The sequence below is a fragment of the Rana temporaria genome, chromosome 11 (genome assembly GCF_905171775.1).
Source record: "Rana temporaria chromosome 11, aRanTem1.1, whole genome shotgun sequence".
NCBI classification, from domain to species: domain Eukaryota; kingdom Metazoa; phylum Chordata; class Amphibia; order Anura; family Ranidae; genus Rana; species Rana temporaria.
This window is the reverse complement of record NC_053499.1, coordinates 85,541,454-85,565,968: the sequence shown is the minus strand read 5'-3', so window position 1 is coordinate 85,565,968 and position 24,515 is coordinate 85,541,454. Positions and strand designations below refer to the sequence as shown.

General features: G+C 46.5%; 1 protein-coding gene across 1 annotated transcript in view; it reads left to right on the top strand.

Annotated features, from left to right (window-relative positions):
* Positions 1 to 24,515, top strand: part of MMP2 (matrix metallopeptidase 2) — an 876,267-nt gene that overhangs the window by 494,015 nt on the left and 357,737 nt on the right. The window contains exon 8 of the mRNA XM_040328746.1: positions 423 to 578. Coding sequence (XP_040184680.1) covers positions 423 to 578 — 156 coding nt within the window. The remainder of the gene's footprint in view (positions 1 to 422; positions 579 to 24,515) is intronic.

Genomic DNA, 24,515 nt, shown 5'->3' with positions numbered 1-24,515 from the left:
CGGTTTCTGTGGCTCTGATGTTAATTTGCTCCGGGTCCTGTGAGTCTTTTGGTTAATTTCAGGTTCAAATTCAGCCCAAAATTCGGGGACGCACAGGACCCCTGCTGTGTGCCGAATGCGGCTTAGATGTAAACCCTGTCTGAATGTAAATGTGGTAAAGCTTCACTTGGCAAAGAATACCCAATCAGGTGCAAAGAAAAAAAAAGAATTTTGCCCTTTTTTCCTTGCATGTGATTAGCCGATGGAAAGCAACGGAGCCTTACCACTGTAAAGCCCTGGGGAAAATGAGTGCAATTGCACTTGCAAAATGTACAGTCTATGTGTCTTTAGTATACCCACCCCATTGATTGTGCTGAATGCTCCACACAAAAAAAAATACATTGGAAAAATCAAAATCTCAATATATGCATTTGTTTTTTCAGGATACAGTCTGTTTCTTGTGGCTGCTCATGAGTTTGGACATGCTCTCGGATTGGAACACTCTGATGACCCAGGTGCTTTAATGGCCCCAATTTATACCTACACTAAAAACTTCCGCCTCTCACAAGATGATATCAGTGGAATTCAAGACCTTTATGGTAAGTAGTTTCAGTTGTGAATTGAGTCTGATTTAACCAGCCAAAGTTTAGAACTTGAAAATGTACTTGTGTTTACAAAAGGCCAGTGGCGTAGCATGAGTTGTCAGCACCCGGGGCAAGGCAAGTAATTTGCGCCCCCCTAATCTGCAGACTTTTATCCCCCCCCCCGAATTCCTTCCAACAATACAATAGTACTGACCAACCTGATTCCTTCAGTGCCATCTTGGCTCCATGCACACTGGAAGCTAAAAAAAGCTATAAAACACACCAGTAGCTTTGCTGGGAGCCTTTCAACTTTTTTAAGCGCTTTTACAATAGCTTTTATTAGTGTTTTTCAGTGTAGCTTCTTTTTTTTTCTTTTTTTGGGATAAAAAAAAAACGCTGGTGAGCTGCATTTTTGAGCGTATATTAGCGTTTTTCGGCGTTTTGCGTTTTTCCCACCGAAAAACGGCACTTTGAAATCCTGGCAAATTTATGGCGTTCAGAAAAAAGCCTATAAACTCCACTGCTCAATAACACTAAAAAACTTCCATGTGTGCATGGACACATAGGCTAACATAGAGTGCAGTTTATGGGCTTTTAAAAAAAAGACAAAACGCCAATAAACTACAGTTTATCAGCTTCTGTGTGCATGTGTGCATGGAGCCTAAGAGCATTAGAGGCCCCCGGGCAATACAGTGCACTAAGGCCCTGTATACAAAATCACACACAAGAATAAAAATGCAAATTATCAATAAGGCTATATTTATTGGTACTTCCAACAAAATCAGTGTTTAAACATTAACACAACGTTTGGACAATATTGAAAAGCAAGAAATTGAAAAACAAGAAATTACAGATTGAAATGGGACAGTACAAAAGCACCAATTATTTATTAAACTTGTGATACTTCTTTATAGAGAATTCCTTTATAATTGGCTTGAAGTCAATGGTTTTTAGGATATCATTTTCTATACACGTGAGTGAAAGCCGGTTCAAACGCTGCTGTACCATTGTGCTGCGAAGCTCATTTTTGTTTTTAATTTCTCTTTATTGATTTTCTTCTTTTCTTTCTTTCTTAATACAAAAAAATCATTTAGACAAGATTCCATACAATTTACAATTGTTCCAAATATATATATATGTAGTGCTACCCCCGGAGGAGCCACTGATTAGATTTGGGATCTACTCTCAATAACTGATTCACCCCTTTTAACTAGCTTGAACCCTCCCTTGGCACACCAGATAATTATAAAAGTATTGTGGCCCCTACTTGGTTGAGGCCACAATAGCACACATGAAACATGCAAAAAAAAACAATGCAATATTATTACGTTCTCCTGTGGGCGATTCCCGGAGTAAACACACGTCACACAATTACTATATTCAAACCAAAGAATAACTTTACTGTGCATATGGTAAAGCAAATCAAAAGGGTTTGAATAGCATATTAATTATACACAAGTATTAACACACAATGACTCCGCAAGAGCCCTTGCAAGAGTCAGCAAACAGTAAAAGAAATGTCTAACAGGTTAACCCTATAGTGCACTTTTTAATAGTCTATGCTCGCGAGCGCCCCTAGCGGAGGTCTGTGCGGAGGTGTCACATGTTCCAATAAGGCAGGGCATTGTGGAAAGTGTAGTCTGTTTCTACTATGAGTCAATGGAGTGCATATCTCCTGATCCCACAATGCTTGGCTTCTAAACAAAATGTCAACATGTTTATACAAATATAACTAGAGCTCCAGTGGGGATTCACACTATATAGTCCATGATAGTGTGACCCCGCTACACATAAAACCTTATTCAATACTTATACACTTCTTTATCCTAAAAATATATTTAAAATATTAACCGACCCATTCAGTCATTCATGCTTACTTCCATACACATTCATAAAAAAAAAAAAAAAACTATATTATTCTCTCTCTCTCTCTCTTTTTCTCTCTCTTTTTCTCTCTCTTTTTCTCTCTCTTTTTCTCTCTCTTTTTCTCTCTCTTTTTCTCTCTCTTTTTCTCTCTCTTCTTCTCTCTCTTCTTCTCCTCCACTCTGCCTCTCCCCTCAAACCCCTAAAAAAAATGTAGTTATATTTACCGAGTGCCTGAAATCTTCCCACTTCTGGTATTGATTTTTTATGTATCCTTCCTTATCTTTTTTCCATATGTTGTGTTTCATTCATTTCATTTACCCATTCTATTATTGTTGGGGTTTCTGGGCCATATTCTCAAAGAAGTTACGCCGGCGTATATGGACATGCGCGGCGTAAGTGTAAAGATGCGCCTTCGTATTTATGCGCCGTAGTCACAGAACCAGATCCGCCAGAAACAAGGCTTCTCCCGTCCGTCTTAACTTATTTCAGTTTACGCAGCGTAGGCGCATATTTCCGCTGATGGCATCCTGCGCTGCCATAGAATTAGTATTCAAATATGCAAATAATGTAGATGCGCTGATTCCCGAACCTACGCACGATCGGCGTAGGCTACGCGCTGTGCGCGTAAGACGAATGGCCGGCCTAAAGTTACCCCTCATAAAGCACGGGTAACTTTGCTCCAGACCTGAGTAAGTCAGCTTGAAAGCAAATACAGCAGCACCATCCCGGACGAGCTGAGCAACCACACTTATAGGACAACACATTCGTATGCCAACATGCCAGGGGCAGGCGTGGTCTTAGCACTACTAGTGTGTGCAGAGGCCGAGGCGCGTAGAAGGAGGAGGGCACGTAGGAGGGCACGTGAGAGGATATACTCACCGCGCATTAGCCTCTTTGGCATGGGTGATTTGGATGTGTATCGCTGTTTCAGATTCAGCCCTGATGCCATCCTGGAAATTACCAGAGCCCTGCAGGATGACATCACCAGCCAGACACACCGCTCACATGCAGTGCAGCCACTGGTGAAGGTCCTGGCAACACTGCATTTCCTGGCCACTGGTTCTTTTCAAAGAACAAGTGGAGACGTGGCTGGGATATCACAAACCAGCATGAGCAGATGTGTGCACCAGGTTGTCCCTGCAATCCTCAGACGCATGTCCCACCACATCATCAAACCCACCCAGGAGGACCTGCGGCTGAACTCAATGTGTGATTTCTGCCTAATTGACGGATTCCCACGCACCGTGGGGGCCATTGATTGCACACATGTGGCACTACAGCCCCCCCATGAGACAGAGCACATTTATCGCAATCGGAAGCATTGGCATTCAATCAATGTACAGGTGATAGTGGATGCCCATGGCCTCATATGGCACGTCTGTGCCAAACACCCAGGATCCAGCCATGACAGCTTCATATTCCGTCAAAGCAACATCCCAAGACAATTTGAACAGAACGTGTATGGGGACAGCTGGCTGGTTGGTGAGTGACATGGGTGTCAGGTATGACTGTCCCCCCCATGATGCAGACATCATGAGGGGCACATGCATGACTAACATCCTCCTGTCTTTTCCCTTCCAGGTGACTCTGCATATGCACTGGGACCCCATCTCATGACCCCATTCCGGAACCCCCAAACCCCAGGAGAGAGAAGATACAATGAAGCACACGCACCCGTGGAGTGGTGGAACGCACATTTGGCCTCCTTAAGTCACATTTCCGATGCCTGGATAAGACTGGGGGTACCCTGTTGTATTCCCCAAACTTCGTGTGCCAGATCATCGCTGCATGCTGCACAACTTCGCAGTGAGAAAGGGCCTGGAGATTGACATACGTGATGACCTGACCCCCGAACCAGACAATCCCCCCCTAACCGAGGGTACCCCATCTGCTGATGGTACAGCAGTCAGGAGATGTCTCGTGGAACGAATCTTTGAACGTTAAACACACACATTAAACATGGCACAATGAGAATGCATGCATGCACACCACTGTGGTCCCTAGCACACACACCCCACATGCACATCACATTGGATTAGACCGAAGTACCCCACATGGTACTAGGGAGCAGCAACGCCGCGTCAAGGCCCCAATGATGTTGCTATCCATTCATACGTCATTCATACGGACCTGGGAAGAACGTATCCCCAGCGACCGAGGGTGACACCCCTTACTGGCAGGAGTGTCACCCCCCCACATTCACACACCATTCACACCGTACTCTGCACTACTGCGTGTGTGCAGCACCCAAAAAAAAAAGCTCTTAACCAGAGCAAATAATATAAAAAAAGCTCTTAAACAGAGCAAACATAAGTTAAAAAAAATCACTTGCCCCGGCGCGGGCTACGCCTGGTGCCCAGGTTCCTGGCCCTCACTTGCCTGGGGGGAGCCTCAGTTGGGGGGGTGGGGCATCAGGTGGAGGAGCATCCCCAGGTCCCTCCCTGGCTGCCTGTCTGCCCTCTAAAGCCACCGCTATGCGGGTGAGCACAGCCTCCAGGGAAGCTGTGTGGGCCTCCTGGGAAGCTGTCTGGGCCTGTACAGCCACTCAAAGGCACCTGACCTCCCCCACAAGATCAGCTGTGGTCGTCTTCAGCTCCCCCAGGCTGGTGACTTTGGCTGCACTGTTTCCAGCGACATCTTGGAGAGCATCTGGTACTGCTCCCAAGGAGGCCACGCTGTTGGATAGGCGCCTCAACTCCACCACAAGTTCCCCCATATGGCGGCTCTGTTGGTCCTGCTGCCTGGCAAGATTTTCTTGCAGCATTCCTGCCGCAACCCTTGTCCTGTGGGTCGCCTTCCTGGGGACAGGAGTGGCTGGGGCCCTTGCATAGGGGGAGGACCTTGAGGGGCTGGAGATGAGGGGGATGGGACGGGAGGGACTGGAGAGGGTGTTGGAGGACCCTGAGGGGCTGGAGATGTGGTGGGTTTGGGATGGTCCTGCCACCACATGAGAATCCTCCAAAAAGAGGAACACCTCCTGATCTGTGTGGACCACCTCCTCATGGACCACCTCCTCATGGACGACCTCCTCAACCACCTCCTGCACGGAGGACTGCCCACTCCCCTCCACCAAGGCCTGTTGGCTTCCCAGGGGGTCTGCCACAGAAGCAGGATGCTCAGGGGATGATGGCGTGGGACGGCCACTGGCAGCATTGGATGGCCCCGCTCCCTCCTGCACACCTGTGGATGACACAAAACATTCACATGTTGGTGGACCCACACACTTGTCACATGTCCCCTTGCCCCCCCCAAACATGCTACACACCAGATAGAAGATAAAACACACTTACCTGTCCTCATGGGCGGCTCACTTGAGTCGTGGCCCTCCAGGCCCTCCACCTGCTCCCTCTGAAGGCATCTGGCAATCACCTGCTCCTCTTCTGTGAGCCGAATGGGACAGGGTGGCCCCCCTCCAGTGCCCCTGGAATGCTTGTTAATGGTGACAAGCTTATTCCTCACCACACCACGCAGGTCATTCATTTTTTTTTTATGTCCTGGGGGGTCCTGACCTCATGGCCTAAGGCATTGACCTGTGCAGCAATTCTCCTAAGGATCTCATCCTTTTTTGTCTTGCTGGTGCTGCCACTATCTGCACCATGGAGGCGAGCATCGTATCTCTCCATCGCAGAGACAATGATGGCCCTCTCATCTGGGGTGAAGTTTTTTTTTCTTCTCTCCTTCCTGGGTCCAGGCATTGCAAAGTTAAAGATCTAAATCTCACACCACCAACAGAATAAATGGAGTCACTTTGCACTCGTTGGGCGCATGTGGTGACGCTTTTATGCACTGGGCCGGCCCAACTCAGCGGGGAGTTACGCCTAATGTTGGTTTGCGCATGCGCAGAGGGCGGGGCACGTCCGGCGCATGCTCCGTTCGGTCTGGACATCATTTGCATGGGGTCACGGTTCATTAGAATGCTTCACGCCCACTTCCCTCCTACCGTCACTTGCGCCGGCTTACGCCGACACATTTAAGTTGCGCGAGCGCATCGTAGGACGCATGTGGTCCGGGAATATGGGACAGCTCTCTCCAAGTTAAGCCGGCGTAGCGCATCTGAGATGCGCTACGCCTGACTAAATATGCGCCGATCTACGAGAATATGGGCCTCTGTCTTTCTCCATTTACGTGCTATTATTGTTCTTGCCGCTGTAATCATGTAGTGAAAAATATCTAATCTTGTATTTTTTATAGATCTTGATGTGATTGATAATACTATATCTTTTATATCTATTTCTAATTCTACTCCTGATACTTTTTGATAGATTGTCATTATCTTATTCCAGAACTCCTTCACACGTCTACACTCATACTAAATGTGTACCAATGTTCCTTTCCTTAAAACACCTCCAGCACATTGCTGCATTGTCTTTATTAATTTTATTTAAGGCAACTGGATTCCAATACCACCTCATTTAGTAATTTATCATTTCTTTCTTGATGATTCATTTATGTTGATGCTTTATGAATTATTAGTATTGCCTTTTCCCATTCCATTCAAGATATTGGTATTTCTATCTCCTCCCCCCATTTTCTCATATGTATTACTTCATTGATTGGACCTGATGGAAGTAGTAATTTATAAACATTTGACAGGCGTCTACTCATTTCTTGATCTTCTATTAATAAGTGTTCAAACCCTGTCAATGATCTATTTAATGCTGATATTTGTATTTTAGATTCTATATATGTTTTTAGTTGGGAGTATTTCCATATCCATTTATCCTTGAATTCAATTCCTATATCCTGAAAATTTGGTATTCTACCCTCCTTCAGAACTTGTGCTATTCTAGTAGTCTCTGTGCTATTCCATTTTAAACATTTACTAGCTTTTTGTGCTGGAGGGAATTCTGGATTATGGAAAATTGGAGTCATTGGCCCATTCATTGTAGATCAGTGGTTCTCAACCTTTTAGTGCCGTGACCCCTTGATAAAATTTCCCAAGTTGTGGGGACCCCTAACAGTAAAATTATTTTCGTAGCGCGGGTTGTCAGCACCCAAGGCAAGACAAGTAATTTGCCCCCCTAACCCCGCAGAAATTTAGTGCTCCCTGAGTCCCCTCCAATCATACAGTATTAAAACCTCATATGGTACATTTTAGGATGTACCACTCTTTCTATTTGTTCTCCTCTTTTTCCCTTTTATCTCTCGCTATCCTAATTTCTTGTTTTCCCCCATCCCGCTCTCTAGCTGTCTTTCTTGTTTCTTTCTGTTATTTTTTCTCTACCTTTTTCTTTCTTCCTCCCACTATTTTCCTCTCCCTTCCATGTATTCTCTATTTTAATTCCTTCTCTAACTCCTTGGTGGAGGGGGAATGGGACGAGTGGCAATGCTGGGGGGAGTTCTGATCAGCCAACTTAGGTGCTCTTGATCAAGGTCATCTGCTGATCTTAAAACTGTAGTGGGGACTTTTAATGGCAACTATAATCGCAGGTAGTGTTACCCAGTGTGTCTCTGACTTTGTGGTGACTCTCGTAGCAGTGACACCTATGCTGAAATCAGGAGATGGGGTCTCCTCCAGCCCCTCCCACCTCACAATCCCCACCAATCAGTGGACCTCTAGTCTCTGCCCCCCAGCCATGCTGTGAACTGAATGGGTGAATGGGTGGCTGCAAAGAGGCTGAGTGGGCGGCCGTGTGCTCCAGGAACAGCCAGCTGGGTGGCCACCGGCTCCAGAGACATCCCTGCTGAGCAGCCGCAAGAAGGCTGGGAGAGTGGTGCGGGCTTCAGGAACATCCCAGGATCTGGTGACCCCTGGCAAATCATCATTTGACCCCCGAGGGGGTCCCGACCCCCAGGTTGAGAACCACTATTGTAGATAGTGCCCCTTTTTTGATAATTGCATCCCATATTTTTAATGTATCTATCACAAAAAGTGTTAAAGCATTTTTATCTGGAAAAAATTGAGGTTTTATCCATGGGAGACTTTTCTTCTATTTTGATCCATTGTCTCTTCTCTGTGTTATGATGCCAATCAATTAACCTAACCATTGATGCTGCCTGTGAGAATTTATTAAAGTCAGGCAAGGACAGTCCTCCGTTTTCCTTAGTTCTAATTAATATCTCCCTTTTTATTCTTGGGACTTTTTGTGCCCAAATAAAACTGCTCATTGCTTTTCGTAATTGTTCCATTAATTTTTGGGGAGGAATCATGGGTATAGCTTTAAATATATACAACAGTTTAGGTAGTATATTCATTTTTACCACATTAATTCTTCCCATCCATGAATAAATAATTTTATAATACTTTTATATAGTTGTATTGCTTCTTTTATTATTAAAGTATAATTAAATTCTTGTAGCTTTTTCAAATTAGTATCAGAATAGGGTACTTACCAAGGCCGAGATGCCGAGAGCAGTTCGCTGATGCAACTAAGCTCAGTCCGCCCCCTGGATGTGGTACAGAGGGTGGATGGCATCAAGAGGCACAAGCTACCAGCAGGCAGGGTAGAGCTTGCGTGGAAGTCCTGTAGAACTGTAGCAGGGACCAATGGGTATCAGGGTCCAGCAGGAGAAGTCAGGTAGAAAGTCCAGAGCAGGCTGAGGCTCAAACACAGCTAAACAGACAATCCAGGTCACAGACTGTGGGTCAAGGCACTGGAGACAGGAGGCAAAACTGGGTCACAAGCAGAAGGTCAAAGCACAGGAGACTGAAGGTGAATCCGGGTCACAGGTAGAGGGTCAAACACAGGAGGCAGGAACAAAGTCCGTAAAACAAGCCGAGGTCGAGTCCAGGAGAAGATCAGAGTAGGTCAGGGTCAATCCGGGTGACAGCAGGTAATCAATCAATAGGAAACAGGAACTCGGGTACAGGAAGCTGAAGACAAACCTGCAATTTCCTCTGAGCATCTGCTCAGCTTTATAGGCAGCCAGGAAGTCATGTGGTGCGTGTCATGTGACAGCCAGTCTGCAGCTGAAGGTTTCTTTGACAGCTCTCACTGTCAACTTTGCTGCCATCTAGTGTTTAAAGTCAAATATGTTTCTTTACAATATGTTTCTCTGACAATTAGTTGGAATATATATCCCTAAATATTTAATTACCTCCTTTTGCCATTTAAAGTGAATTTTTTTTGGAGAAGCGTTTGTGTTTCTTCTGTCAATGAGATATTTAACATTTCTGATTTATCGTAATTCACTTTATAATTACTTAGTTTACCAAAGTTTTTAATCTCCTGTATTAAGTTTGGTATTGATATAATCGGATTGGTAATATATACTAATAAATCATCTGTATAAACTGCTATTTTGTATTCTTGTTCTTTAAAGGGGTTGTAAAGGTTTGTTTTTTATTTTCTAAATAGGTTCCTTAAAGCTAGTGCATTGTTGGTTCACTTACCTTTTCCTTCAATTTCCCTTTTTTCTTTGTTTTCTTTGTCTGAATTTCTCACTTCCTGTTCCTCCTCAGTAAGGTGTTCAGTAAGCTGTTCTAAATGACTTTCCACCGCTCGGATGATGGTGGAAAGTCTACTGAGGACAAACAGCAAGTGAGAAATTCAAACAAAGAAAAAAAACATTTAGAAGGGAAATCGAAGGAAAAGATAAGTGAACCAACAATGCACTAGCTTAAAGGAACCTATTTAGAAAATAAAAGACAAACCTTTACAACCCCTTTAATGTTTATCCCCTGAATATCTTTATTTTCCCGTATTGCCGTGGTAAGATGTTCCATTACCAATACGTATAACAATGGAGACAGGGGACATACCTGTCGAGTTCCATTTGTTATTTCTATATACTCCGAATAATTCCCATTTATTTTAACTTTTGCTTTAGAGCTATGATATAATGCCATAATCATATTCAACATTTTAGGACCAATTCCTATTTGTATCAAAGTTTCTTCCATAAACCGCCATCCCACTCTGTCAAATGCTTTTTCGGCATCTAATGATACAAGACATGCTGGGATGGCAGTCTTTTGGGCATATTGCATCAGTGTACACGTTTTTATTATGTTGTCTCTTGTTTCTCTACCTTCAATAAAACCTGTTTGATCTAAGTTTATGTGTTTTGACAAAATCGGTGATAATCTATATATTGGTAAAGGAAATTGGACGGTAGTTATTACATAATGTATGATCTTTACCTGGTTTAGGAATTAATGTAATAAATGTTTCCATTGTTTGAGATGTAAATGTTTGTTTTCCAGAAATACAATTGTATGTCTTTTTTAAGATTGGTACAATTATATCCTGATATGTTTTATAAAATCTTGATGTATATCCATCCGGACCCGGGCTTTTGCCCAGATCCAGACTGGATATAACCTGTTGTATCTCTTCTACTGATATTTCCCTATCTAATTCCTCCATTATTTCTTTAGAGAGAGTAGGTAGGGCTGTTTTCTTAATATATTGCCATATTTCCTTTATATTTTCCTCCTTTTCTTTTTTTTTTTTGTTGTCCCTTTATATTATATAATTTGGAATAGTATGTGTGAAATTTTTCTGAAATTTATTTAGGATCATAAGTCATTTGCCCTATAGTTTTTTTTTTTTTACTATGGATGTTAAAGGTTGTTGTTGTTTTAATGTTCAAGCAAGTCATTTCCCAGTTTTATTACCATAATTATATTGTTGGGCCCTATTTTTATCCCTCCACCGTAAGGGCTGTTCATCAAGCCTGTCTTTTAGTTATCTTTGTTTATCTTTTAATTTAATTGCATCTATTGGATTAGGTTTTTGTTTGTGTATCCTTTCCAAAATGTATATTTCCTCCCATAATTGGGTTATTTTTTGTTCTTTATCTTTTTTTAGTCTGGCTCCATGCTTGATAAATTGACCCCTTGCTACATATTTTAATGTTTCCCATTGTATGGGGATTAAAAATTCATCTGACTCGTGGTTCTGAACAAAATCTATTATTGTTCGACGAATATCTTTTTCACATTCATTATCCATAATCAGATTATCGTTCAATCTCCATACTCCTCTCAATTTTGAATATTCAATTATCTGTAACTCCATATAAATCAGTGCATGATCAGACCACAGAAAACTTCCGATATTTGTACAACAGGACATCCTAAGACCTGTTTGATTTATAAAGAAATAGTCTATTCTGTGGTAAGTTTTATGGATGTTTGAATAATATGAGTAGTTTTTTTCAGTTTGGTGTTGGACTCTCCAAATATCTACCATTTGATATTTTTCTAATAGTTGTTTAAATTCTTCTAGTTGATTATTATTTCTATGTGATTGAATTGCTGTAGTATCAATCTTTGGGTCCATAATGAAATTTAGGTCTCCTCCTATTATTATGGTGCCCTCTGCCTTATCCATTGCATCCAATAGGACTTTGATTCCTCTTTTAATTTGTTTATAATTTGGTAAATAAATACCAGTTAATAATCGTAAATATCTTCCCATATAATTGAATTTTCAAAATTATAGATCATACTGATGCAATGTCGGATTTGTGCCAGTTCTGGGTATCCACTAGTGTATAGATACACTCCGCTGGGGTGGAACTACAAATATCTTCACCTCAGAGACAAGTGTTACCACTACTGAATATCGGCTGGTTCTGGATGATTTTGGACTATATGTACAATCTCTACTTTCGTTGCCTTTGGGATATATTATTTTCCATTAGGATTGGGAGCAGATGGGGGACATATTTGGACCCTTTTTTGTTTCTCTTGTGTGTTCTGATGGGGACCCCCGTTGGAGTTCTGTCTTCGGCCTGGCCTGCTGAGTCATGAGACGCAAGTCTAGTATCTCTTTATAATATCTTGAGACATGCACATTGTTTCTCGACACATAGATCAGTGAATTAATTTTATAATAATATAATTTTGAATTGTAACGTCTATAATACCCCTGAGGAAGGTTGTATATCGAAACGGCTGTTGGGTTTGACATCAAAGTTTATCTACAAGAAAGATTGTTTTGGATTCAATCCATTCCATTGTGTCTTTTTATCCATTAATTCAATTTTTTGTACTGTAATAAAATTATATATATTTTTACAAAAAAACTGACTTTGCTTGTGGTCACTTTTAAAGTGCCACCCTTAGGTTTTTTTTTTTGTCTTTTTCCCCTCTTTTCCTGCGGCCTGCCAGGTTGCGTGCTCGGATAAGGGGTCTGGTGTGGATTTTTGGGGGGATCTCCATGCCATTTTTTTAATTAGGGGTGGAGTTCCCCTTAAAATCCACACCAGACCTGAAGGGTCTGGAATGGATATTTGGGGGAACCCCACGTCATTTTTTTTTAATTTAACGTGCAGTTCCCCTAAATATCCATACCAGACCTGAAGGGCCTGGTAATTGAATTTCTTTTTATGAATGACTTTTCTCTGAATTGCGGGGAGCCGACAATTCATTATAGCCGCAAGTGATTTTAAATGACTTTTTTTCCTTCAGAAATTACACTTTGTGCAGGGACAGTTCTAAGCAAGGGAATCAAGCGCTACTTCACATGCATATTATACACCCCCAGGTACAAAATTTAAAGGAATATTTCACTTTTATTGTTTCACTTTAAGCATTATTAAAATCACTGCTCCCGAAAAAACTAAATTTTTTAAAACTTTTTTTTTGCATTGATACATGTCCCCTGGGGCAGGACCCAGGTCCCCGAACACTTTTTAGGACAATAACTTGCATATTAGTCTTTAAAATTGGCACTTTAGATTTCTCCCATAGACTTTTACAGGGTGTTGTGCGGCTTTTCGAATTTGCCGCGAACACCCCAAATTGTTCGCTGTTCGCCGAATAGGCGAACAGGCAATGTTCGAGTCGAACATGAGTTTGACTCTAATTCGAAGCTCATTCCTACCTGGGAGTATTCCAGTCAGGTTTCATAAGGTAAGCAAATGGCCTACACCTATAGAAAGCTCTTTATTCAACTTTAGTCAGAGCTACACAGTTTGTTTTTATCTACAGATGCCCCTTATTTGCATAGGCAGTTTATTGTGGTAAAGGTGAACTATACCTTTAGGGTTAAAGCAGAACTGAATCCTCTTATCCTTTTCAGTGAAGGAAGTGCCATCTTAGCCTCTGTTTGATCTCAACTGCCATGATGCTACACATGTGATCAGTTATGACCCCAGTCATTTGACGGTTTCACAGTTTGGTTGAGGGCACAAGCAAATATGACAGTTGCATTCCGGAAATGTAACTGTTTTTTTAACTGTTAAAGCCAAATTTTACCCATAACAATTTGGTAAAAAATAATGTTCTTTAGCAAGGAACATAGGGCCAGATTCACAAAGCACTTACGCCGGCGTATCTAGAGATGCGCGGCATAAGTGTAAATATGCGCCGTGCGTATCTATGCGCCGTATGCCCAAAATGAGATACGCCTGAAAACCAGCTTTTTCCGACCGACGTAAAAAGATTACAACGGCGCATCGTGGGGCGCAAAAATACGCTAGACGCACCATTGTTTTGCTAGTCAAATATGCAAATGAGGGAGATACGGCGATCCACAAAAGTACATTTGTGCGGTGCAGGCTACGCGCTGTGCGCATCAGCTGTATGTCCGGTCTAAAGTTACCCCTTATAAAAGCAGCCTTAACTTTGCACCAGACGTGTGCAGGTCAGCTAAAGCAACACCGTTGGGGACGAGCTGAGCACACACACTTGCAGGACAACAATCTGTATGCCAACATGCCAGGGGCATCCATGGTCATAGCTATACTAGTGGCTTTAGATGCGCGCAGAAGGAGGAGGGAACGGAGGAGGACACAGGAGAGGATATACCGACTGCGCATAGACGTCTTTGGCATGGCTGATTCTGAGGTGTTTCGCATCTTCAGATTCAGCCCTGATGCCATCCAGGAATTATGGGTGTCAGGCATGACTGTCCCCCCCATGATGCAGACATCACGAGGGGCACATGCACGACTAACATCCTCCTGTCTTTTCCCTTCCAGGTGACTCTGCATATGCACTTGGACCCCATCTCATGACTCCATTCCGGAACCCCCAAACCCCAGGAGAGCAAAGATACAATGAAGCACACGCACGTACCCGTGGAGTGGTGGAAGTCCCGTTTCCGATGCCTGAATAAGTCTGGGGGTACCCTGTTGTATTCCCCAAACTTTGTGTGCCAGATCATCGGGGCATGTTGCATGCTGCACAACTTCGCCATGAGAAGGGGCCTGGAGATTGAGCTCTGTGATGACCTGACCCCCGAACCAGACATTCCCCCCTAACCGAGGGTACCCCGTCTTCTGAGGGAGCAGCAGTCAGGAGACGCCTCACAGAAGGCATCTTTGCACATTAAACACACACATTAATCATGGCACAAGTAGAATGCACGCATGCACACCACTGTGGTCCCTAGCACACACACCCCACATCCTCATCAAATTGGATTAGACCAAAGTACACCGCACGGTACTAGGGAGCAGCAACGCCACGCCAAGGCTCCAATTATGTCACTGTACATTCATACACCATTCACACGGACCTGGGATCACTTCTCCCTGGTCCTGGGGAACCCTTCTCCACCACAAATGAGTGTGACACCCCTTTTCCAGCAGGAATGTCACCCCCACATTTATACATCATTCACAAACATAAAACAAATCATAATCACAGTAAAAACAAAAAAATAAAATAAAACACTGAAAACAAAAATACACAAAAAATTTATGTTGTTGGCGTGACCCACGCCTGGGCCGGCCACGGCCCCTCAGGGGAGACTCATGGGGGGGGGGAATCAGGGGAAGGAGGAGCCTCCCCTGGTCTCTGCCCACCTGCCGGCCTGCCCTCCAAGGCCACGGCTATCCTGGTGAGGCCCACATTCAGGGTTGCCGTGTTGGCCTGGACTGCCTGGGTCAGGGCACCCACCTCCTGACCCACGCCTGCTGTGGCGGTCTGCATTTCATTGAAGCAGTTTATGAAAGCCAAAGAGTTACAGCTCATGTCCATCACTGAGTCCTTTATGGAGGCCAGGCTCTCCTCCATCCGTGCCAAAGTCTGGGTGACCTGACCCAGATGGCGGGTCTGAAGGGCCTGGTCCCTCCACAGATTAGCAGGCAGAAAGTCTGCCACCCCCTGGTCTTGTGGGTCGCCTTCCTGCCTCCAGATGAGGCTTGTGGCCTGGGAGTAGGAGAGACCCTTGCGGGGGAGTCCTGTCGGGGGAGGAGTGGGAGGGGCTACCCCTGATGGAGGCCTGACTGCTGCCAGCCACAGGGGGAACCTCCTCCAAATAGAGAACTACCTCATTGGCACTGGTGACCTCCTCCTCCTCAACCTCCCCCCCTCAACCTCCTCCTCCTCATCCTCCTCATGAGGTGAGCTGTGGCCACTCCCCTCCCCTGAGGACTCCGGGCTTGCCTGGGTGTCTTCATCAGCCTGATGTCCGGGGGATGGTGCAGACTGGCCAGATGGCCCCGCACCCTCCTGCCTATCTGTGGATGACACAAAACATTCACAGGTTGGAGGATCCACACACTTGTCACATATTCCCTTCCCCCCCACACATGCTACTTGCCAGATAGAAAAAATAAATAAAAAATTACCTGTCCTCACAGCCTCCTCGGAGTCAAAGCCAGGCAGGCCCACCACTTGCTGCCTGTGGAAGCACTGGGCCACTGCACGCTCCTCAGCAGTCAGCCTAATGGTGCAAGGTGGTCCCCCTCCAGTGCCCCTGGAATGTGCTGTTAGCTTGGCCAGCTTCCCACGGACCACGCGCCTCAGATCATTGATCTTTTTTGTGATCCCACTGAGGGTCCTCGTCTCCCTCCCCAACACATTGATATCATCTACAATGTCCTGCAGGATCTGCTTCTTCCTGGCCGGGGTGGTGTCCCGGCTCTCAGGGCCATGCAAAAACCGCCCATATAGGGTAATGGCCCTGGTCAGAATCTCCTTCTCCCGCACAGAGAAGTTCAACTTCCTCTTCTTTGGTGCCATCTCAGCAACAAACACTCAGCACAAACACTCAGCACAAACACTCAGCACAAACACTCAGCACAAACACTCAGCAAAAACAGACAGCAAAAACAGACAGCAAAAACAGACAGCACAAACAGACAGCACAAACAGACAGCACAAACAGACAGCACAAAACAGACAGCACAAAACAGACAGCACAAAACAGACAGCACAAAACAGACAGCACAAAACAGACAGCACAAAACAGACAGCACAAAACAGACACAAAAAACAGACACAAAAAACAGACACAAAAAACAGACACAAAAAACAGACACAAAAAACAGACAGCAAATACAGACAGCAAATACAATCTCCAATAACACTCTCCAATAAGACTTTCCAATAACACTCCGACACAAACCAACAAACAGCCACAGACAACAGAATAAAAGCACCTTGCTTCAGGAAGGGAAACACATGGATGTACTTTTGCAATGGAAGGACGTATGTCTGGGCCTATTTATGCACTAGGCGTATCTCACTAAGTACGCTGGGCCTAGTTCCTATCTCACTGATTGCGCCGGGCCGAGTTCTGAGCATGCACAGTGAGGCGCAGAACATAGTCAGCGCCATGCGCGCATGCGCAGTCCGGCCGGCCCTTCATTTGCATGGGGTCACGACTCATTTCAATGGAGCACGCCCACTTCCTTCCCACTTTCAATTACCCCGCCTTGCGCTTCAGAATTAACGTTACGCTGGCGCATATTTGGGCGCAAATACTCTGTGGATACGGTACTTGCGTCTCTAAGTTGAGCCGGCGTAACGGAAATGAGATGCGCTACGCCGGTCTATATATGCGCCGCTCTACGTGAATCTGGCCCATACATTCCACATTGTTAGAGAAATTATACCTTAAATGTCAGCAATGAAATACTATTAAATATAACTGCACTTTTATTCCAAACAATACGGCACCTGATGGAAGTATCACCAAGGTCTTACAATGACTACAAATGCTATCCCAAGAATTAACTGAGAACTCTTTGAAAAATGGTTTGGTAAATGGGGTAATTTTGTAAAAAGTTTGCTCATCTCTATTGTTATGGCAGCCGCAGTCCTTATACTGTGTGGATGTTGCTGCATTAACTTTATTAGGGGAAATCTTCAAAGACTGATTGACACATCCTTAACAAAGACTATGCTCCTTCAGAGCGACACAGAACTGTGCCTGGAACCTGATCAGTGTTGCCAACCTACCAGATTGAAATTTACTGACAAACCACCCAAAAGTTACTGGCACAGCCACATTTTTACTGGCATTTCCAAAAGTTTTAAGTGCAAATTTCAGTATTTAGGCTACAAACAAGTAGAATATACAATTAGCAATACGATTTAAGACATAATAAATAATAATACAAAAAACATATTTCTTATTTTCGATATAGTAAGTAGCTCAGGGACACGACTCAGGAGGGTAAGAAATTAGATTGGGTCAGGCACACACACATATGAAACTGACTCTCAAGGTCCATACATACGATCTGACTTTTTGACAACAAATGTCCGATGGACTTGTTTTAGCGGCCAATCTGACCGTGTGTACGCTCCATCGGACAAACTTTTTCGCTTTTTCATCGCACAAATATTCGCTGTGAGAACAGACACAATTTTCCCGGCAACAAATGTTGTGTGTACACAAGTCCATCGGACTAAAGTCTAAAGTACAAACACGCATGCTCAGAACCAATGCTAATGATTCAGACAACAATCGCAGAAGTTGCCCAAAGGGTGGAGGTAAAGAGCAGAAAAACCACGTAGTACGTCTATTACGTCACTACGTTCGTGTTTGTTGGCGTGTGTATGCATACCAAGTTCACGGCCAATGCCCTTCGGAGCAAAATCCACGGAAAAGTCAGTTGGAAGTCCGATCGTGTGTATGAGGCTTCACAGTGACAATGGCCCAGATTCAGGTAGATTTGCCCATTACTTACACCTGTGCAGCTTAGCTGAATTTCTCTGCGCCGGGGCAATTTGTCAAGATTGCCACCTGATTCAGGATGCCTTTTGTCTGGTAATTTGCTCCTGTGTAAGGCAAAATTGAGGGCGCAAGCCTGTGCAAGTGAAAGTGGGTGTGCCCCTATGCAAATGATGGTCTTTCCGCTCAGCAGTGGCTTACGCCCGGCGCATCGCATCCTCTACGGAGCATGCTCAGATCGAACGCTTCCATGTGTGCCTGTGTGCAACTGCACCTGTCCTATTTTCAGGGCAAATCCTGCTCACCTGCTTGCACTGAGCAAATAAATAGGGGCAGACCTGCGCAGGTCCTGTGCAAAATTACATCCTGCTTGTTCCACCCCCCCCCCCCCTGAGCAAGGTAATTTTGCCCTTTTTTCTGAGATGGCACCCCCTGAAAAAAAAAAGAAAAGCAAATTTTGTCTCCGCTGAGATGGATATACTGCTTGCGGCACTGACGCGCCATACTGCCGTTTTTTATGGTTCAGAGCGGAAGAATACCACCGTAGCCCAAATGAGGGCAATATATGAGGCTATTACATTGGACATAAATGCCCTGGGCATTGAGGAGAGGTCCTGGGAGGACATCCAAAAATTTTTTACTGACATGCGTCGTCGAGTCAGGGACAAAATTGTCCTAATCAGAAAGCATAGCAGGAGCACGGGAGGAGGACCAGCCTGCTCTTTACGATTAAATCCAGAGGAGGAGGTTATCGCACAGAGTTTAGCGCTGGAGCAGGTGGAGGGACTCCCAGGCTATGACTCCACTGTTGGGGACTTGGGGACTGGTAAGTTTTTTTTTTCTCATATTTGCTGTGTATCATGGGAGGGGGTAGAAGGGAACATATGAGGGGGTAGAAGGGAAGATGTAAAAAGTTTTTATTTCTCATATTTGCTGTGTATCATGGGAGGGGGTAGAAGGGAACATATGAGGGGGTAGAAGGGAACATGTAACAAGTTTATTTTTTCTCATATTTGCTGTGTATCATGGGAGGGGGTAGAAGGGAACATGTGATAAGTGTGTTGCTCCAGCAACATATTTTTTTTGTGTCATCCACAGATGTTGATGATGAGGCTGGGCCGTCGTCGGCTGTAGGGCGACCCATGCCATCCCCAGAACATCATGGGGTCCAGTCAGGCCCCCTGCAGATACTGGGCATGTTGGTGGAGGAGGATATCGCCCATAGTCCATCTAGGGAGGAGGAAGTGGTGGAGGAGTCCATTATCCTCAACCTGGATGAATCTGTGTACCTCCAGGAGGATCCCACCATCCCTGACCTCCCCACCACCCCCCGACCATAACGTCATGCCCCTCCAGGGCAAGCCCCTCCAATGTCCCCCCCTCCAGTGTCCCCCCCTCCAGTGTCCCTCCCTCCAGTGTGGCCCCCTCCCCTTCTTCTCCCTCAGTTCGTGCCCCAGCCTCTCCTCCAAGGAAGGCTCTATGTAAAACGAGGGGTGTACCCTCCAGCCTCCGTGAAGGTCTGCAGAAGGAGCAGGCCCGGCATACCCGCCATATAGGGGACATGGTGGGAGACTTGAGGCGGGTGGCGGACAGCCTGGCATCCTCCTCCTCCTCTCTGCAGCAGGCCCTCACCCTGCATGCTGACCGGGGGATACGAGATACTGAGAGCTTGGAGGAAGTCAGTGCCAACTGAGGAGCCATCGTCGCCTGCATGGTCGAGCAGCAGGGCGCCATCGCTTTGCTAACAGTGGAGGTGAGCAGGTTGGCAGGTGCAGTGGAGGCCAACACTGCTGCTGTGCGGGAGGAGGGGAGATTAACCCGGCGGCAGCAGAGGACCAATACCACCCGGCAGCTGCGGATGTTGGCCCAAACCAACAGCGTGCTCACCCGCCTGGCCAACGCCATGGAGGGCATGCAGGCACCACCTGCCAGGAGTGAGGAAGTAGGGGTTGATGCTCCTCCCCCCCCTCCATCCCCACCCCATGCTCCATCCCCACCACAGGCTCCATCCTCAGCCCAGGCTCCATCCCCACCACAGGCTCAACCACGCAGACTGAGGAGCCAGAGCCGGGGCACCCTTGGCACAAGGATGTCCAAAAAAAAAAATATATTATTTTCCTTTTATTTTTTGTATTTTTTACCTACAGTATCCCTTGCTGCTCATATAATGAGCTTTTTCTATTTATTTTGAATATGCTTATATTTTTTTTTTTTGGGGATATTTTTTTTTTGCTCAGATTAGGAGCTTTTCTATATTTAGTTTATGCTCAAAGTTTTTTTTTTTTTTTTTTTTGTAGTCCCTACACACGGTGAGGAGTGCTGTAGTTGCTCTCCAGCTGACCTGTGGCCATCTGTTGCTAACTTGCCCCTGCTTTTATAATGTGCAAGTTTGCCCGGGGCAAACAGCTTGCGCGCTTGGTGTGCAAACTGCGCCTCACCCACGCAGGTTTTTGAATCAGCGTTAGTTCCTAATTTGCATATTTGCTGAGGGAAAACACTGAGAGCGCAAGTTGCACCCTGTGCAAAAATGCCCATTAATTGCGCCAGGGAAGAGAAACTGCCTGCGCTGAAAAATGCCTGATTTAAGGCTTAGCTTGTTTTCTGGGTCATCCGCAAAAATTTGCCTGGGTGCAAATCCGTACTTACGCGGCGCAAATCGCGATTGCCCCCGCGCAAGTCGTACCTGAATCTGGGCCAATGACAGCAGTGTGCAGCAGCACAGATCACCGACACAAGTCCACTCCTGAGTCACAGCGACAGTCACTCTCCATGCCAGGTGATCCCTCCAGTCCACTCCAGTCTAAATAGCACTGACAGTCCCGCTCCCAGCCTGCCTTGCTCCCGACCCGATCTGGCTGCTCGGCTTGGCTCCCTTGCACCATATCACAGGACATGCTCAGGCACCGCCTCCGCCAGAGCCGCCCGAACACACTGTAGCAGGCATTGAGATGGTTTCGGCCAGCTCTGGACCAAGCCAAGCATCACAGCCATATTTTTTACTGGCAACCTTTTTATTTTACTGGCATTTACTGGCAGGAGCAAATTGCCTATTTTTTACTGGCTGCCAGTAAAAATACTGACGGTTGGCAACACTGAACCTGATGATGATGAATTTACACCCCTTGCAAAAGACTCATCTGTCTAAATGATAATACCTGGTAAAATAAAGAACCTATATATGTGAATTATTGACATTATGGGGCTGATTTACCAAGCCTTTGCTCCATGATTCATGGAGCAAAGGCAGGAGTAAAAGCCTTTTTGACATTTACTAAAGAAATACGCTGGCAGAGCAGCGTATTTCTTTATTTACTATAATGCCTAGTGCGCCCAGGAGAGGGCGCATGGTGCGCCTCTATAGACCTGGCGCACGGCATTTAGAAATGTAATTAGAAGGGGTTTGGGCGGGAGTTTATTAGGGGGGATGTGGGGAAGTGTAGTGACATGTGTTTGTTTAAAGGGGTGGTTCCCCCTTAAAAACAACTTTTTTTTATTCCACTGGCCCCCCACATTACAATCGAATTAAGGCTATTTTTTTTTTTTTGCTGCTGTACATACCTTGATACAGCATCTTCACCCGTGCATCCGGGTTGCGAGTCCCGCGGGAGTGGGCGTTCCTCACATGTGTTTGATTGATGTTTTTCCCAAAAACGAGCTCTCCCCCCGTCGCGTAAGCCGCGTCACGATTGGCGAAAGGAGCCGAACGGCTATGCGCATGCACAGTATAGCGCCGACTCGCCGTTCGGCTCCTTTCGCCAACCGTGACGCGGCTGACGCGACAGGGGGGAGCTCGTTTTTCCGAAAAATGTCAATCAAACACATGTGAGGAACGCCCACTCCCGCGGGACTCGCAACCCGGATGCACGGGTGAAGATGCTGTATCAAGGTATGTACAGCAGACAAAAAAAAATAATAGCCTTAATTCGATTGTAATGTGGGGGGCCAGTGGAATAAAAAAAAGTTGTTTTTAAGGGGGAACCACCGCTTTAAGTTTCCCGGGCCGAATTGAAAGTGAAAGTGATTTTTGTGAAAACGAGCGCCGTACGCCGCAAGTACGAATAAACCTCCGGGAGGTTTATTTGTGTACTACGCATGCGTGCGCGGCAATTTGGGAGTTTTTTAACGCACGCCATCTCACTACGCCGGCAAAATCTTGGTAAATCCCAAGCGGCGTAGCTGCATTTGCGCGACTTGAGGCTGCGCACGTGAAAGCCCAAACCGTTTTCAGCTTGCGCTGACCATGAAGGGGAACTCGGTGCCAAATTTCAAACAAAAAAACAGCGTGGGTTCCCCTGCAGTGGCACATTAGACCCTTCAGGTTGGTCTGGATCGTAAGGGGGAAAACCTATGCTGAAAAAAACAGTGTGGGGGTTCCTCCAAGATCCATAACAAACCCTTATCCAAGCACGCAGTCTGGCCAGACAGGAATGGGGGTGGGGACGAGCGAGCAGGGGGAGTGTGTGCTTTGGGGCAGGGGGCACTGCGCCCCCCACCCCAAAGCACTCTTGTCCCCATGTCGATAGGGACAAGGGTCTCTTCCCGACAACGCTGGCCGTTGGTTGTCAGGGTATGCGGGCGGGGGGTTATCGGAATCTGGGAGCCCCCTTTAATAAGGTGGCCCCCAGATGCCATCCCCCCACCCTATGTGAATGAGTATGGGGTACATCGTACCCCTACCCATTCACATGGTGGAAAAATGTAAAGTTTAAAAAAAACACCACACAGATTTTTGTAGTAATTTATTAGTCAGCTGGGGGGGGTCTTCTGCCGGGGCCCCCCATTTCTTCTTTAAGCTCTTTTACAAGGGGGGTGTAGGCCCAGTCTTCAACGTTTTCTGCCGGGTCCCCGGGCCCGGGCTTCTCCTGGCTGTCTTCTCCCGGGCTCCGGTCTTCTCTCTTCTGCCTGGCTCCACCGCGGGGGCCAGGGCTTCTCCGCTGTCTTCTTCCTTCTTCTGTTCCAGCGATGTTGACACAACGAGCTCTCCCGCTGTATTGCCGTCTGAGCGGTGCGCAACGACTTATATAGGCATAGGGCGTGGTCAACGGGTGATGCCACCCGGTGACCCCACCCTTTGTGACATCACATTCCCATCATGCCCCGGGAATGTGATGTCACAAAGGGTGGGGTCACTGGGTGGCATCACCCGGTGACCACGCCCTATGCCTATATAAGTCGTTGCGCACCGCTCAGACAGCATTACAGCGGGAGAGCTTGTTGTGTCAACATCGCTGGAACAGAAGAAGGAAGAAGACAGCGGAGAAGCCCTGGCCCCCGCGGTGGAGCCAGGCAGAAGACGGCATTACAGCGGGAGAGCTCGTCGTGTCAACATCGCTGGAAGAGAAGAAGGAAAAAGACAGCGGAGAGAAGCCCTGCCCCCACGGTGGAGCCAGGCAGAAGAGGGAACAGAGAACACAGCGCAGAAGCCCGGGCGGACGGCAGAAGAGGGAAGAGAGAGGACCGGAGCCCGGCAGAAGAGGGAACAGAGAAGACAGTGGAGAGAAGCCCTGGCCCCCGCGATGGAGCCAGGCAGAAGAGGGAACAGAGAACACAGCGGAAAGAAGCCCGGGCGGACGGCAGAAGAGAGAAGACCGGAGCCCGGCAGAAAAGGGAACAGAGAACACAGTGGAGAAGCCCGGGAGGTGGCCCACCCCCCGGCAGAAAACTACCCTGGCGGAAAACAACGGAGAAGTCCGGGGGGTGGCCCACCCCCGGCAGAAAACTACGAAGACCAGGTGCCCCCCGAATGTAAAAGAGCTTAAATGGGGTGGGGGCCCCGGCATAAGACAGCCGAGAAGCTTAGGGGGGTGACCCACCCCCCGGCAGAAAACTACCCTGGCGGAAGACAGCAGAGAAGCCCGGGGGGGCACACCCCCCGGCAGAAAACTACAAAGACCGGGTGCCCCCCAAATGTAAAAGAGCTTAAATGGGGTGGGGGCCCCGGCGGAAGACAGCGGAGAAGTTTAGGGGGTGGCCCACCCCCCGTCAGAAAACTACCCTGGCGGAAGACAGCGGAGAAGCCCGGGGGGGGGGGGTGGCACACCCCCCGGCAGAAAACTACGAAGACCGGGTGCCCCCCCAAATGCAAAATAGCTTAAATGGGGTGGGGGCCCCGGCGGAAGACCCCCAGCTGACTAATAAATTATTTTAAAAATCTGTGTAGTGTGTTTTTTTAACTTTCCATTTTTCCCCCAGGTGAATGGGTAGGGGTACGATGTACCCCATACTCATTCACATAGGATGGGGGGCCGGTATCTGGGGGCCACCTTATTAAAGGGGGCTCCCA